General features: G+C 39.3%; 1 protein-coding gene across 1 annotated transcript; it reads right to left on the minus strand.

Moving 5' to 3' along the window:
* Positions 1–36: 36 nt before the first annotated feature.
* On the minus strand, positions 37–14,607 carry cdc42ep1b (CDC42 effector protein (Rho GTPase binding) 1b). The gene is made up of 4 exons (XM_024271369.2): positions 14,422–14,607; positions 6,768–7,275; positions 5,569–6,114; positions 37–1,263 (listed from the first exon to the last, which is right to left on the minus strand). The coding sequence occupies exons 3-4, from the start codon at positions 6,017–6,019 to the stop codon at positions 680–682; spliced, it is 1,035 nt and encodes a 344-aa protein (XP_024127137.1). The 5' UTR covers positions 6,020–6,114; positions 6,768–7,275; positions 14,422–14,607; the 3' UTR covers positions 37–679.
* Positions 14,608–18,102: the final 3,495 nt, after the last annotated feature.

An 18,102-nucleotide genomic window follows, 5' to 3' on the forward strand; every position in this document is an offset into this window, starting at 1 on the left:
AGCAGCGTCAAGGGTCTTGCCTAAAGGACCCAATCTGGATGGAGATCAGTGGACAACCCTGGGAATCGAAGCCAGGGCTTCTGTGTGTCAGCCCTTCACCACCCTAATCTTTTTTTTAAGACGTAATGTTTCTAAAACATGTTGGAAAACCAAGATGAAGTAATTAATGCAGATGTTCTCATTTATACAAACAGATCACTCAGACTGTGAAAGCTGAAACTTCAGGAGCAGAAGTAGTGCTACTTCAAATAAAAAAATGAAGTGGGCAGTGAAAAATAATTAATTTGACCAAACAGGAAACCAAAGATTAAAATATGAATTAGCAGTCTTTAGTATTTTTATGTTTGGAAAGAAGACAAAACATTTACAAATAAATCCAGAATTACATATAAAGTCATCAAATATTTGCAGTTATAAATGTTTACAAAGATTATTCTGTTCACAGTGTGTGACATCTTGTAATATAATAGATATTTTAAGCTTCAGTACTGTAAAAAAAAAAAAAAAACAATTAATCTTTACTGTTGCCTAACTTACCAGTTATTAAAAACAGCATAAATGCATGTTAGCTGTGTAAATATATACAATTCTTTAGAATACAGACCATAATCAGATCTGTTAGGAAAGTTCTACTGATGTCATGAGAACTTCGAAACAGAAAGTTTGTGTTTTTTAACCTCTACACCTTGATCTCCTCCTCCTCCTCAGATAAGGCATGTGGGCTTTTGTGGTTTTTGTAAACAGTCGGAGAGGCGGCGTTACTGTTCCTCTTCGCCTTTGTGAAAGAACCGCCTCCATAATGACGGGCCAGAACGTCAGCCGCTCTCTGGAACCGCTCTGCCTCCATTACAGGCTCCGGCCCAAGAGGAGATGCTGAGGAGACATCAGAGGTCCTTCTAGAGCTTCTGTCCCGCTCCGTCCAGTTAGAGCTCCTCCCATTCAGACTGAGAGACTCGCTGCACAGGGAAAGGTTGGGCGAGGTCACCTTTGGGGTCTCCACGGGTGTTTCTGTCAGAGAACTGTCCTCATCTTCACCTCCATCCTCGTCCTCATCTGTGGCCTGCCTGTGATTGGACAGCTGAAGGGAGCTGGCGTTGTCAATCAAACTCAACATTTCACTCATGAGAGAAGGGCCTAGATCCACGGTGAAGGAGGCCATTGAGTCGGAGCGCGTCAGAGCGCCGCCTGAGGAACTTTCTCCATCTTGGAACTGTCTTTCAAAGCGTGGAAGGCGGGGCAAAGTCACAAACCCAGAATGCACGCCTGCAAACAAGAACAGGATCAGTTCCTGGGACCCAAATGAATCATCATCATTCAACATTTGACCACAAAGAAACACAGATCAAAACATCTGCTGATAATCCCTATGGGCTTCAAATTTTAAAAAGAAACATTGAATAAATGATGATTTTGAGTGTTTTTTACCCTTTACCTTTATTATCAAAACTAATAAAGATTTATTTTCAGACACTTTAATTTAAATCTGAAAACTTTTGATCTATCTGAGTGCCAGAAAGTTTGTGAACCTGTGTGTGTGTGCATGTGTGTAACCAAATTTCACACAAAGATGGAGACTTGAGTCACATTTAAGCCTCAGATAGAATCTTGACTCCAGACTTAGCTTGGGACTTGTGAACAATAAAAAAGTTTGTCTGAAAAACAGAATCATCAATTCCCAGTACTGTGTGCTCACTATTTGTTTAAGACTGACCTTTGTGATAATAAATGAGCATAACATTTTAAATCTTTGGACATTACTAACATTTATGACTGAATACATGAGACCTGACTTGGACTTGCAAACTCACTTTTGAGCATTTGGACTTGTGTTCGTTATATCTTTGGTTCTCAGTTTAGACAATTCAATACCAAAAAAGATGCAGCATAGATATTATTGCATCATACAATTATTTTAATTTACCGATCAGATCAAATAAAATCCAACTTTATTCATAAAGTGCCTGGTTCCACCCTCAGTTTCAACCCCTGACCACCAGAGGGAGCCCTCACCAGAGTTTTAACCATGCGGCTCCCTGACTACCCATCAGCCACTGCCATGGCTTCCTGTCTGCACAGCTGGTTTCCATCTTCATCAGTACCATCCTGCATTTAATCCCACCTCAGCAACTTCTTCATTGCGAAGTCTTGGTTTTGAAGACAGTCTGAGCAGTTAGTCCTTGTTTGAGCTTCCTGGTGTTTGACCTTTGCCTGAATCTCCTCGTTATCCTGCCTTGCTCCTAGTTTTGCATGTTTTTGACTACGCCTCTGCTTGTTCCTGTTGCTTCCTCACCATTAAAATCTATAGTTGCAAATGGATCCAACCGCCTCTGCCTCTTCATCACATGAAGTAATTTTCACATAGGAGCAACACAAACTACTTTACAGCCTTAAAACAATTAAAAAGGAAAGTATAGAATATACTGTACATCTCCTAAGTTTCAATAGTGATCCTGACTCTCTGAAACTGTGATGTCTTGAGCAAAATACGGATGATTTAGAAACTTTTTATTTTGCTTACAGGGGGAAAGAAAATAACAAATATTCAATATGAAGTCTCTAGATTGTATATAATTTAGAAGTTTTATTATCAGATTCTATGTAATAACTATTAGAGAAATGCTAAAAATATGTGAATAGAACATTGTAGGGAAGACTTTGGTATCTGCAGAGTCAGCACTTTTTATGAGAATGGTGGTTTTATATAACATGTTTCCTTAAAAAAAATGTACTTTTTACAAAACATAAGAATGTTTCTATTTTTAGACTTTTTTTTCTGAATATTCAAAGTGAAGCACAAGCACATTCTTTAAAAAGTGGTTAAAGTGTTGGTGTACATAAATAAATTCTACCTCGTGTTTTGACATTACATGCATACCTGATTTAAATATGTTGATGAATTTGATCCAAACTAAATAAAGGCGTGTTAAATGGTAACAGTTTTTCTCTTCTCAGGCAGTTCATAATTTTCACCAGCAGATGGCAGTCAATATTAACTCAGGACATTTTGGATTGTTAAAATTATTAACAAAAATTGTTGTAATTGATGGATGTTTATAAAAATAGTCAGAAACTAAATGATACAGAAAATGAGTACACTTCATAAATCAAGATAACTTGTAATAGTTCTTAAATTTTCAATAAAAGAATTGCTGATAATCAGCAGAACCTTTATTTTAATACAACACAATAACCTTATAGTCAGAAAGGACAAAACCAGCTATCATCTGTAAATGTGGGTGTTTATCTCAGCTCCACATCACTTTTCAGATTCCTGTCGGATTGGGTAATACATGTGGAGAGGGAAAGGGGAATTCCAGCTTTGAAACCCGTCTGCCTGATCGGCTGTGATTGGACACAAACGCCGTGTTTATGTTTGTTCCTGCAGAGGAGAAGTTTCCCTCAGCTCAGTGAACCAGCTGTGTGTGTTTGCAGCACGATGGTCTTCAGGTGTTACCAAGGCAATTCCAGATGAGTCAGAAGATTCCGGCTGTTTTCTCGTTGCCAAGGAGGATTGTGGGAAAGTTCAAAAGGCTTTTTAATGAGTGTCTGCTGACATTTGTGGTGCTATTTACACTGAGTCTGAAGATAGTAGAATTACAAGTGACAGTAAAAAAGATAGGGTTTGTTAGGAGCCGGTTTTCTATCATAATTCGTTGACTTAAATGTTCACTTTCAATGATAGTCTACCATATACAATGCAGTAATCAGCATACAAATTAATGAGATTACAGTGATGGCTGTAGAGCCAATATCTGATCAGAAGATTGCAGGTTTGTGTCCATCATTGTGTCAAAGAGTTCTTGGGAAAGAAAGACATGAACCCACATCGCTCCTGGTGATTATAGATAAACGCCAGCAGCATCAGTGTGTGTGCAGGGCTGAATAAAACTGACTGTAAAGCACTTTGTGCCGCTTACACATGATTTGGGAAACCTGATTTCTAAAAGTTCAAAAAATTTTCGAAAAAGTTTCAGAAAACATAAGACTTATTAAAAAATATCTAGGATAATCAAAGACACACAAAGTGTTTTATTAGACTAAAAATGTCCTCACCAGATTAACCAATATGTTCTCATTGACAGCGTTCAGTGAGTTTCATCCACACACAGGAACATAAGTGATGCTCTTTTTAATTCAAAGCTGTCTAACATAAAAATGTTTGACAGTAGAAATCAAACTATTAATCAAATGTTGACTTTAGCTGCAAAGTTTAGTTTCTTTTTCACGCAGCAGTGAGACAACATCAGAAATTATGTTTGGAAGGAAGATTTCCTTTTATCAGAGGGGTGAGTGTGAGAGGGGGCTGTCATCTGCAACACTGACAGTGCAGCGTCTTCAGCTGTTGAAGTATTTTAATCAAAACTGCAAGTATTATAATAATATTATTATTGGTACAGATAGCCAGCAGCCGAACGAGTCGGACTTGTTCCCAGGACCTGTTCTGAGAAACTCGCTCACTCGGAATAGAGCCTCTGCTCCTCCATATTGAGGGGAGACGGGGGCATTCGGACTGGAAGCCTCCTTGGGGAGGTGTTCCGGGTATGTCCCACTGGGCGGAGGCCCCGGGGAAAATTACATCTTTCCGGGGTGTCCTGGGAATGTCTCGGAGTCTCCAAGAGGAGCTGGAGGAAGTGGCTGGGGAGAGGGAAGTCTGGACATCTTTGCTTAGAGAGCTGTCCCCATGACCTGGTCCCGGATGGATGGAAGAAGTGGAAGGATGATGGATGGATGGATGGATGGAAATGTTAACTTTTTCTTTGATATTTAGTAAAAAGCTAAAATGTAAATGTGAAATTCAAAAACATGTGGAAACTGAGTAATTTTATTGGTTTGTAAAAATGTTACCTTAACCAGCTGCTCAAATCTGCTGCTAACAATTTGAATGTATATATTTTTAAGAGTAATTTATCACCTCAAAACAGTAGTTAGTTATGTCCAACAGAGAAAAAACTGATTGTATAATGTAGATCACATGTCAAAGTCAAGGCCCGGGGGTCTCAAGGATATTAAATCCGGCCCTTCAGATCATTATAAAATAATAATAAATTATTATTATTAACAACCACATGTGATCTTGTAACATCCCAACTTTGACCAAATATATATTTTACGGAGAGTAAAATATTGAAAGTAAAGTTATTTCAGATTTAGGTTTAAAAAGTTGTGTTTTAAAAGTTTAAACAATTTAGTTTTTTTATGTATTCAATAAATGTTTGTCCTGTTGGGCCTCCAACCTACTGTGTGTTTTTATGTGGTATATTAAGCATAAAGATTATATTCCATCCTTCTAAATTTGCCTAATCCCTTTTGAGGTCCCTGGGATGCTGGAGCCTATCCCAGCTATTGTGAAACAAAGGCGGACTATTTTTAAAAAACAAATTAAAAAAAAATCAGCATCTTGAATAGTTTTATGTCAATAACTGGATCCTATTGGGAATGTGCTCTTGAAAAACCCTCACATTTGATACAGTCGCTGGTATTCTCCCTGCTCACTTTTAAAGACGATAATCTCTGCTAAGGTGCTTTACATGGATCCCATGCAGGAAGTGATTATGTGAATTATCTCACCATATGTGCAGAAGGAGTCTGTGGAGCTGATGGAGCTGGGGAACAGCACCCTCTGCAGGCACCCGTTGGGAGAGTCGATGTTCAGCTGAGGCAGGGAGATGGCATTCTTGATGATGGGGGAGATCTCTGGCGGCGGGGAGGACAGGTCTCTGGAGCCCCCGCGCGGCCGCTGCGTGGAAGTCCTCCGTACGTGACGAAATGTGCGCGTGAAGAAGCCGGTTGACTTGGAGCTGTTGGCAGAGTCCGGGCTTCCCGGCTCCCTGACGCCTCCATAGTTGCTGAGGAAGGAAGTGTCTCCGAAAACATCCCCTCCGCGGCCGACGTGCATCGTGTGTCGGAAGTCCCCCAACGGGGGGCTGATCATGTCCACTGAGAGGTCACTTTTGAAGCGACGCTTCCCCTGGGAGCCCGACATGAGGCCTTTAATCCCTGGCAGTTTTCCTGAACTCATGGCAGGAGAAAGGCTGTGGAACTTCCCCTCAAACTGAATGAAGACGTCGGAACCCGGAGAACATGTCGGTCAAGACAGATCCGCTTTTGGGTCCACTGGAAGAGCAGAAAGAAAATGAGAGTCTTCTCCAACGAGGACAGAAAACACAATGTTCATTCAGCCAGAACAGACAGTGAAAAGGCCAGTCAGCTATACATCCAACCCTTTCTGTTTGGATCGGCTCTGTCAGAAGTGGATCCAGAACCTGCTGTGCACCCAGACTTTCTCCACATTCAATTTCCTGCCCAGCAGCAGCTTTCAGTTATGACAGAAATGATAAATCACAAAGCTATAATTCATCTTTTCTGGTCACTAAGTCCATATTGTTGGGCATTTTGAGGCGTACTGGGCACAGACTTTGTTTGCTTTAGTGGAAGAATGTCCATAAATACAGACTTCAGCCACAACTGTAAATTTACAACAGTTATTTCAGCCAAACATCTCTGCTGCTATTGTCGTTTTGAGACATTGTGGTGGTTATATTTTAATTTTGGCTGTTTTAAGACTGGGACGCTCACTTGCAGCATTAAGAGGATCACTCACTGGGAAGCCATGCAGAGCCAAAAAGAGTCTGAAAGTCTGAGACTTTTTCAAAAAATGGGTTTTAAGCTAAAAAATCTACCATTAATCAACAATATTTTTTAAATGTGTTCCTTTTGACCTCCTGTAGGGAATTTCAGACTTTCAGAGTAAATCCACTGAATCTTACTGTTAGTGAGACCTGTCAGGACTTTCAACAGGTCAGAACTTCTCCCCGGATCCTGGATCTGCTCCACAGAACCGGTCCACTCTGGTATTCCTCAACAGTCACACTGAAAAGACGAGTTCCACGGTTCTGACTTCCTCTAAAAAGAGTTAGCCATGTATGTGGAGGCACATGGTCCATGGAGCATCCTCCCTCCTCTCCGGTGTTCTTGCTTCCTGAGTTCTTCTCAACTGCAGACAGTCTTCAGAGGCGGTCAGTGGGACGGAAAAACCAGGGTGACGCTTTCGTGAAAAGGGCAATAAAGTAAAGCGTTGTAATCCAGCAACTGTTTTGTCTGCATCGTCTTGGAAGAACGATAAAGCTCCTTTGGGATTGTCCACAGACCGGATTAGCTGCTAATCCCCACTCTGTCTTCCCTTCCTCTCTGGCGCCCTCGACCGCCTTCAATCCACTTAGTTTCCCAGGTGGTGATGGTGGGATGCCTGCTTTCATTCAGGTCTCATTAGAACAGCTGAAGAGTGGAGAGGAAAGGAGATGTCAGTGGAATACAGGAGATCCATTTTCCAAACCTGCATCCCTCCAGAGCAGGGGCGTCAAACTCAACCTCACAGGAGGCTGTAATCCAAAACACACCTTAGGTCGCGGGCCGAACAGAATAAACAATTATTGAACACATTAAAACGAAATTTTTAAACTTCAAAAAACGTAACTTTTTAACATAAGTATGAAAAAAAACACCCAGAAATATTATTCCAGAATAAATCAACTTAAACCTTAAACTTTAAATATTCTACCCTCCAAAAAATATATATTTGGTCAAAAGTATACAAGTTAGAAATGAGCACAAAATAACATTGGGCCATTAATAACAATAAAATAAAACGATCTGCGGGCCCGGATAGAATTGGTCTGGATTCGGCCCCCGGGCCTTGACTTTGACACATGTGTGCTAGAGCTGTCCTAGCTACTGTTGGACATTTCAACACATAAATTATGTTTGTTTAAGCTCTAAAAAAGCAGACCACTCCAGTAAAATATATTATTTTTCTAGTATGTTATACTCATGTTTCAGGATTTGACTTTATGCTTCTGATCTAAATGATACATATTTCCCAAACCCCAACTTTGTCTTTAAGGACAGATTCAAAACTCATTTTTGATGAAGCTTAGAGACTGATCAGGCTGATTCCTTTCTTCAGTCATGCTCACAGGTTTTGTATTTAGCATCCATGAATAAAAAGTTAGTTGTCTCATCTGACCTTCACTAACTGTCCTCTTCACAGTCCGGTTCTACTGGGCGCTACAATCCAATTAAGACGTTTTCCTCTCTCTCCCTGTTCAGTTGCATGCTCAGTGGATGGGATTACATCATAAAATCAAATGATGTAATCTGGTGTGCTGACATGTGAGCGCTCCACACAGGTGGTGTTGGATTAGCATGACAGGCTTCTGGAGCTCGTAAAGGCTGCTGCCACGCTAATCTTAAACTCTGACGTACTGATGTGTTGTCCTTGGGTGACTTTTCTTCTCTCTGTTTCTTTATTTTGTAAAAATATTTTAAGAAATAGTCAAAGGCGGCGACTTGAGTGGAGAAAATTTAAAATTTTGCTGTCAGATTTAGTTGTTGGGACACTTTTCTGCAGGTGACAGGAGAATGGATGGGCTTTAGCTGCTGCCTGACCACTCCTGACCTCACGGCTCTGAAACACTTAAGCGATTAAAGCCTGTGAGACACGAGAAGGTGAGACCCAGATAAATGTTAGCAGAGTCCACTGTCAATCCTGAATCAAACCAGGAAAAAGATGTTTCTGTGCCCCTTTCAGTTAAAAGTTTTACAAACCAGACATGTTTTTGAAGACTTTCTAACAGTAAGAGATTTTTTTAAGCAGTTCATCAACTTCTGTGAGTTCGTCTGCCTCCCTCCCAATTTTGCGAGCAATAAATTCACCATAACTGTTCATGTAAAGTGTAATGGCAGCATATAAACCCACTTTGGGAACTTAACTCCCCTCTTTACAAACACACAGAGAGAAGCTTGGATCCATTACACGTGGTATTTATCTCTAAACTGTACCTGCAGGCGTCCATAAACAAGTCTGTTTCGCATGAGCTGCCCGGCTGATTGCAGACTCGGGTGCTGAAAGTAATGGCGATGTCGTGCATTGTGGAGAGTTAGGCAGAGGCCATCTATTCTGGCCATCACATAAAGGATCCCAGAGGGTGATGAGAAACACATTTTTACCGACTGCGTTTTATGTCTTCTAGTTCCGACCGGATCCATCACTCTTGCTGTATTTCGTCACAGATCCGTGTCTCCTTTTAATGTAACTCTTATTGGGAGTTATATGGTCAAATAGTCTCAAAGGTTAAGCTCATCATGCTTGTGATGCAGATAAAATCCCAGTGGGCTTATTCTGAGTTAGCTTTTTCCTGCAGATCTGTGAAAGCAAAAGCAGGCTGTGGTTGAGGTTTAAACTCTGACCATCATGGCGAGCTCAAAAATATAACATGCAAGTGGTTTCCATGGATCTGCTCCTGCAACGTGGCAATGCAAGGCTCCTATAGAAGAGTGCGCGTCTGCTCCCGTGCACGCTGACTTCTTGTGTTTCATCTAACTGCGATTACAGTCATGACTTTCGCGTGTCCAGCCTTTGTGATTTGAACTTAGTTGTGGGATTCTTGTTTCACTCGGAGAGCCTTGAATCAACAAAACTCTCACAAAAGGAATTTCCTTCAGGCGCTCTCACTGCCTTATTTTACACTCTACGAATACTGTAAATGTGATCAAGCAAGCTGGTCTTTAGAGGCAGGCTTACGCTCAGTAATGTTGGTTATGAGTGGGGTTTCTGTCAGGGAGAATGAGGATGAGCAAGAGTGAATCACAAATGTCATCGTGAATTTAAAAGTGTAAGGAACTACTGCTTCTCCAACCTTCCACCTAACAAACATAAACAAATTAGTTTTATACTTAAATATAAAATCAGTTATTTGAAGGAAGGTTGTCTTCTCATTAAAAAAAATGTATTGAAGTATTCTGGAAAAATTCTTAAAAGATACAAAGTTTGTATTTTAAAACAAAAAGAATACGTGGTCTTTTGATTCATTTATTAGTCAAAAACTAAAGAAGTGACATTTGTCATGCTCCTCCCCCATTTTTTATCCCTCTAGTTAGTGCAGTATAGATCATACTCAGAAAACCCCTGGTCTCTCTACTCACAAACTCACCAGTTTGTGGTGATTTTCCTGCTCAATCAAGCCTGATCCCAAATTTATGTCAAACCTCTATTGTTAACTAAGTATCTGTCCTCAATCAAGCCCATGTTGGGTCAAGTTCTCCAGCTTAAGTCCATCTTTCCACCAGACTTCCTCCAGATGGTTTTATTTCTGGATTTCCTTTTACAGATTCCTTTTACAGACACTACAAATCCGGCAAGAACTCCTTCACTTCTCCAAGTCGACTACAAACCCTTCTCCTTTGAAACCAACTTCCTTCTCCTTCTGCCTCCATCTTCAGGAGAAACGGGAAGTAAGCAATACACTCTCAAGGAACTCTCACTTCCTCATTTCCCTCTGAAATTACCTAATTGTCTTTGCAATTTCATTTTATGTGTAGAGGAGTAAAAATCAGGGATTTGTTGTTTGACCAACCTTCTATCCGTGGTAATATTGAGTTTTTGGTCCCACACATACCCCCACCAGTCTGTGAAGATAGTCAATTTCATCTAAGAGTGATTATTGTCTTTAAATGTAACATCATTGTTGAATGTTTCTTTTCTATTGAGTTTCAGAAAGAGCACATTATTCCCTTCTTTATCAGGAGGTGGCAGCAGGGAGCTAATTGCTGTGTATTGCCAGGTAACAGAATTCCAGAGGAATGCAACCAGTGACATCGACAGTAGAACTGTGACTAGGAAAACTATGGTGGAAAAAAAGGAAAAATGTAATCTGGACTCGGGAAAATATTTGGATCCAGATGAAAGAATGGAAATTTTAAAAATAAATAAATAAAGATGGTGGCACCTACCAATGTCATGTAAAAATCCAGTGACAGCTATTGCCATGTCATATTTATTTCCACAGGTGATGAAACAACACCAGCTCTATTCTGCTTGGTGAGTCATGAAAAGCTAGCCAACAGTCCAGGGGTCCGAAGCTTAGACATCTCCAGAGAAAACACCTTTACTGCAAAAAAGGATTTTGTGAGTCTGCATGAAAAAAGATAGAAATGGATAGCTTTCATATAAAAAAACAAAACAAAAACAAATATAAGTGAGTTTTTAAGCTGGTTTCAGCGTTGCGGAACTTGTAGCTCATTTTAAGGATATGACTGAATTAATAAAACTTCCATCTACAAATATAAATGAAATGCTGAGACTAGAAGCAGTTCTCCCAAGTGACTCCGTTTCTAGATGTATCGGCGGCGTGTCTGCAGACACTGACTATGTGTTTTTGAGAAGATCCACACCAATATGAAACTTGTTGTGCAACTTGATGAGTCTGCTGATGTCAGAATGACCACTCCACCCTGGCGTTCCATACTGGAAGTACCCGCTGGCTCCAATAAACCAAAATCCCATAGACTTCTACTGAAAAATAAAAACAGTAATACTAAGTTCTTCTATTTGTCAGAATAACCATTCTTTTTTAACATGCTCTTGTTAATTCCTTGATTTTTAAAATATTTTTTCTTGCAAATTATTCAAGTTAAGAGCTGGCCAATCAGATGCCTCAATAAAAGCCCGTGGTCCATCAATTAAGATGTTTGACAGATTCTCCTGAGCCCATTTGCATTGGTAGGAGTGTGGACTTCCAACAAGGTCACCCCTGATTGGTGAGAAAGGTTGCCATAGAAATAAGAACTCAGACCAAGTCGGACCAATCAGAGCTCACTGATGATTTGTGGTTCCAACATGGCAGCGTCCGTATCAAAAAAAATGGCGACTGACTTGACTTCATTTGGTCGAAGCCAGAAGTAAACCATTTTCTATTGGTGACTTCACACTCATGCAGTTCATCCAAAGATGGAGACCCAATCTGACCAAGCTTCCTGTTTTGCAAAATTAGGATTTAAATTAAATGATTCTCCATTATCTGCACTGATGAAGCTGCATGGTCGACTTTGCAAGTAGTGTGATGGAAAAAAGTTTAGATACAATTAATTTTTACAATTAATACGCTTTTTTCATAGTTTTAGTCAAAATTTAGCTCCTGTACGCAAATCATGACCAGTGAAAAGTCGTTTGTTTGGGTCTCTGTGTGAAGAAATGAGCCTTGCTGTCTCTTCTCTGGAGGTCTGATGGTTGGATCATCAGAGAGCTGGTTCATGAGCTTCACGCAGAACTTCAGGTGTTCATAACAAGCAGGAAATGCTTGTAAGCACAAAATGGCTATCCTGGTTAAAATATTTCACTATTTGAATGAACTAAGGAGGACCTCATTGAACTGAAGTAAAACCGCTGTTTGAAGTGAATGTTTGCTGATCTACCTTCATTCATGTTTGTGTTGGTTACAGCCCATAAGGTTCCTCAACCTAGCAGTGGGATTTCTTTGGGAGCTGAACCTCTTAACTCTGACGGCTATGGAAACTAAAAACACCTTAAAGTCTCTGGCGGGGCGGGAGCACAGGAAGCCACCTGCTCTTTGATTGGACAGCTTGATTTGTTGCCATCCAATCATAAAGGCGTATAAAGACGGAAATAATTCAGAACGGCAACTGCAGGAGCTTGCATGCAGTTTTTTGGAAAAACATGCCCAGAAAGTATTTCACAAATGCAAATCTTTTTTGGGGGCATGCAGATCCCTTTTTACACATTTGCAAATTTTTGGGGCAGATTTATTTTGGGGTATGATGAAACTTAATTTATGTGTGAACATGCAGTGGTGGTTGCAAATCTTTATAGCCTTTATTTGAGTTTATAGTTGTCAACTTGGGGATTTGTTTTTATCAATAAAAAAGTATACAGGTTAAAAAACACTGATTTAGGAGATATTTTTGTTCAAACTGAGTTGACGGTTTCCTACATTTGCTGATAATGTGGACTGAAGTGTCTCCCTCAAGAACACAATATCTTCTTTCAGTGTCCCTATGGAGAATAAAGGCACAATTGAGATCTGCCTGGCCCATTTGTGTTTGTGTGTGTGTTCCGACCCACGAGGCGTAAAAACTCGTGTTTGTTCCTTTAAAGGGATGAAACTCATCGTGGTCTAAAGCTGTAACCTGTTAGAGTTGATGCAGAGAATGTGGAGGCTAACGTGAGTTTATATTTGTCGTTTCCATGTTGTGTACAGTGGTAGAATTTGGTAAAATTGGGTTAAATTCTTGTTGTCTTCAGGCTGTCTGTCTAAAGATGAGCAGACATGAAAGCCATCTTATGATGAAAACTGGGAGACAAACTCTGAACCAGATCAAAATGACCTTCTGTGTGCTGTTAGGCAGGAAACCGTCCATTGGTTCGTTCTTTTGGTGTTCTAGCAGATTCTGCAGCACAGCCGGCATCCAGACGCACAAACAAGCCAACTATTATTCTTTTTAACACCAAATAAGAGGTTTGCTTTTCAACATTTCTTTTACATTTGTAAAAAATAAACTATTCTGGCGTTGTACCCACAACTTGAAGAAATATCAATCAGAAAATCAGTTTAAAACTGTCAGCCAAGTTTAAATAAATGCAGTTTATAGCAGAATGTGATTACAGCATCATCTGTCTCTGCAGCATCTCTCAGATGTCCAACTGTAATTCTTACTCCATCACTGGCTCACAGAGACAGATGAACACGTTACACTGATGTGGAACTGGAAACACAGAGAGCATCAAACGGCTCCTCAGAGGGAGGAAAGAGACCAATGTTCAGGTAAATGTAGGACTTGGTGTCTCATCATCCAAATTAGCCAACAGACTTGGATGGACTTGCTCCCAACTGAATAGCAGAGACCTGTATTTTCTCTAAAGAATTCCATCAGGTTGTTTTGTTGACCTGTTTCATTTCTTCATTAGCATTTTCAAAACTGTTTTTGCTTCATTTCTAATTTTTGGACTTCCTGGTTGTGCTTAAATTAAACTATTTTGAATACTTTCCACTTGTTTTGTTAAAAAGACCAAAAAAGAATCAGACTTATTGTTTTTTTCCGTTTTTTATAAAGTCATGTTTGTTTATAACAAAGATTTGATCTGAAATTTGATGATGTTTGGCTGCTCCCAAACAAGCAGTGTTGTGCATTGAGCAAACAGACAGCAGTCTTAGTAAAATGACACTAATGGGCCACTGTCTTAATGTTCAGAGATCTGACAGATTTTTGAGAATTTACAAAATTGTAGCAACAACAATCCCACGATCATTTCCAGTGCATGGATCCAGCAGTGTAATGAAAAATTCATACAGAAAATTGTAAACCAAAAGTACATAAAAGTGATTTTTTCTTCACATTTTTTTTTAATGCATGTGGTTGCAAATAAGGTTTTATATTCTTTTAGCAGAACACAAAAAGAGCAGAAACATGCACATGTTACAGCACTTTCCAAAAAAAGCACAACAGACTGTCTCAGCTGTTTCTTCTTCTGCTTTTCTCCTTTTTATGCAGGCATACTATGAAATGTTACTGACTGCGACATCACACTCAGAACACAAAGATTCACTAGGAAGTTTTGCAAAGTCCTACCTTAAAATAATCCTCCATGACTTCACCTGCTGTCTTGCTCAGTCTGGAGCCCGGCTTCAGCGCGACTGCTGACAAGTGAGTCAGAGAGGGATGGAAGGGCAAGAAAGGGGGAGGAGGAAGAGGTGGGTGGACCCCAAAAGTGGTCAGGGTTCTGCTCAGACTGTAAGTTAAGTTGAAATCTATTTAAATCTCTATTCGTAGGCAGTAAATTGAACATGAAGTGCAGCTTCAGATCATATTCCATGTATGAAAAGTTGAGTTCTCATTCAAAGAGCAGAACTCAAGACTTTAGAGGTTAAAGTCACAGCTGGCTCCAAAGCCTGTGAAATGAGGAAGAACTGTTCAAAGCTTGTTTTGTAGCTCTGAAATCTCCAATAATAAACCAGCTTGAAGCTTCCCACACTCCTCTGTGCCTGTGTGGTTGTGCGTCTGGGCTCAAACTGCTATTGTTATTGCATTTTTTTGCATGAGCTGCTTGTTTGCTTAGTGTGAAGAGCCCCTTGGCTGTGTCAACTCTGGGGCCAAAGCAGTCGTAACTCCTAATCAGACAACACTTTGTCCTTGACCTTTACTCTGCTCTTCAAACACGTTCTCCTCAGCTCTCTCTGAGGGTCATCCGACTTCTCTATACTCCTCTAAACTAAAAACATGCATCTTAAGGACAGATTTTTTAAGGAAACATAAAAGCAGCAGTTCCAAATATGGCTGGTGAGATGATTGAATAGTTTGTGTGTAGAAGATTATTTGTCATAGTGGTTGGGTTGAGATCTAATCAAATACACAGAGAGCTTTACTAAGCTTTTACAGCATTTATATTTTGTTTCTTACATTTTTAGAAGATATTTTTGTATCAAAAGTCTACTTAGCATCATGAACATCTCAAGAGGTCTTTCTAGGAAAATGGGTGTCACCTAGTTTTCTAACAGTTTTCAGCTAACTTCCATCCAGTTGAGTCATCTATTTGTCTCCTACACCAGAAGGAAATGTGGCTGATAACAAACAGCTGAGTGGTTCATGGACAGACAAGCAACAGGATGTACATTTTCTTATTAACCCAATTACGAGGCAGCAATTCATAAATCAGCTCGTCTACATGTCCTTAACAGAAAAAACAAAAGACTAATCTGTAGAAAATAAATCTAATTCAATCCAGTTTAGTTTTAAACTGTATTGAATATGTTATTCAGATCAAACATTTCAATGTGTAACCCTTCCGCTCTCCTTAGTTTGTTTACATTAAAAGTGGGGTCATCTGGACCCCCCAAGACAGTGCGCTGAACTTTTTTTTATCTTTGATTTTTGAGTTTCACTAATGTCTATCACAGACATAAAATCCTGTCCACCTTTGTCATGGAAGAAATCACATATCAATATGTGGTTGGAGTCAACTGGACCCCAAAGAGAGCGGAAGGGTTAAACAGAAAAAAGTCCAAACCCAACATGGATGTAGTTGATGGAAGTGGAGAGGAAGGACTTCCTGCAAAGCCTCTAACTTGAGTTGCTCCTTTTATCGAAGTTTTGAGTCAGGTTTAGTTAAGTGGATCCCAGAAACTGTCCAGAGTTCACAGGAAAATACTTGATTAAAGTCGGAGTCTTATGGAACTAATTTGTTGTGTCCATAATCCAAAGGGGGAAGATGAAACTGCATTGAAGGGAAAAGGATAGGGCAGGAAAAATCTGTCATCTAGAGCAGAACAGATCCAGGAATCATTAAAAAAATAAACTAATGAATCGCAAACCTGGAAAAATTTAATTACGATTAATCGCTTTTTTTTTGTCTTAGTATTTGACGACCACTTATTAACCGTGAATAATCACATTATGAAATCACACACGAAACTCTACATTTAGAAAATGTATTTTTAATTACTGCTGTCAATCAATTACGATAAAATCTGATTGATCACACTTTTGTGTTGGGACTAATCGCGATTTACTGCTAATGCTAATGGATTAGCTAGTGCAAATGCAGAAATCAGAATCATGCTTGTTACCTGTTTTACCAGGTAAAATGTATTTGTACAACATGGCACTGGACCATGAATCAAATAGTTGCTTTTTGTGAAAAAGGGATCTAAACCACAAAATAGCAAGAATAAAGTACTGATAACTGATTAAATATGTATTTCCTTTGTAAGTTACCATGATATAAGCGGGATAATAGGTGGATAATCAGTTTTACATGAAAAATGTATTAAAAGAGCCTCTCTTGACTCTTAAAGTCTCTGCACAAATATAGCTAATAAAGGGGAAAAATAATCTTAAATAAGGTGTAAACATAACAGAACAAACAGAGATAAATGTTAAATTCCTGTTCAAACAGCAGCACAGCCTAAAATGATGAGTTTTAGCTTAGAATCAAATAGTTAGAGAAAATTATTGTTTTGACAGTTGTGCAGCAGTGATCTCCACACCTGCAGGACATTCTGGCTGAAAGCTTTCCTTCTTGCAGATGTTTGAGCAGCAGAAGAATCAGTGAAGTGCAGTGAAAAAAAGGCAGGTTTGGTGGATCAGATTAAAGAGGTTTGACGTATCCAGGCTGTAAAAAACACGTTTGGCCCCATTAGTTTTATTGTATTTAGTAAATAATGAGCAGACACTGGAGGTCCTGAAGATGTTAACAGTGGATGAAGATCTACTGATTTCTGGGTTTTTAAGGGGAGGCTCGGTGAAAGACTTTGACCACAGTCGAGTCATGGGTGACGAGACTGTGGACTAATGTGGCTAAAGTGATGTTAAAAATTAAAGTATGCTGACCGAGTTCAACCGCTGATGTGGAAGGTGAAGAACTCTACCTGGAAAGCAGAAAAGATGGAGGCATTTTTAATCAAAGAAAGAAAAACTCTTGGATACGATTGCTTTAATTCAGACACAAACATTGAAATCTTTACTTGTTTTTCAGAGAAACTTCATCGTAAGAAAGTTGTTAAAAGGATTTGGGTTTAAACAGAAAATGGTCATCCCCCCGCATAGTTTTAGGTCGTCTTTATAATAGATATACAGCGAGGGAGGACATATAATGTAAAACAAAGTAGAAATATGGGCAAACAGATGATGAATCCCAAAATGTCCCCAGCAGTCCAAGTCTACAGCATCACAACACAAAACTCGTCTATGTGTCAATCAGGCTGATTGAAGCGCATTTAAACATCAATAAAATACAATAAACGAATGAAAAGCATCAAAACCTGAATTTCTAAGTTCTCAATTTGTGATGGATTAAATCCAACTTTAATGCAACAACAGTTAGCTTTATATTTGGATCATTTGAACAGATGGTTTTCTACAGCTGGTCTAATTTCAGATTTTTGTTTTTAATAGTTTGACTTCTGCAATAGATTGAAATCCCAACCCACAGATGGATGCACATCATTCAATTTGACTAAAATATATATTTTTTTATGTCTTTTTAGGCAAAAGCCTCACTGTTTTTTATTCTCTTTGGTGAAATTCTTTTAAAAAAAGCAAATACTGGGATGATTGTTTTTCTTCTTACAATTGGAAAACAGAGAAATTCAACAACATTTTCATTAAATCTGTTATTGAAGTACATGTGATCCTGTTGAACTTTCTGAAGGATGAATCAATGTGGATGTGTTGAGTTGACGCAGCTCTGAAGAGAGTTGGGTTTGTTGACAGCTGTGATGAAAAACTGTAGTATCATCTTGACTGAGTGAACTT

Source organism: Oryzias melastigma, linkage group LG8 (genome assembly GCF_002922805.2).
Source record: "Oryzias melastigma strain HK-1 linkage group LG8, ASM292280v2, whole genome shotgun sequence".
Classification (NCBI taxonomy): Eukaryota; Metazoa; Chordata; class Actinopteri; order Beloniformes; family Adrianichthyidae; genus Oryzias; species Oryzias melastigma.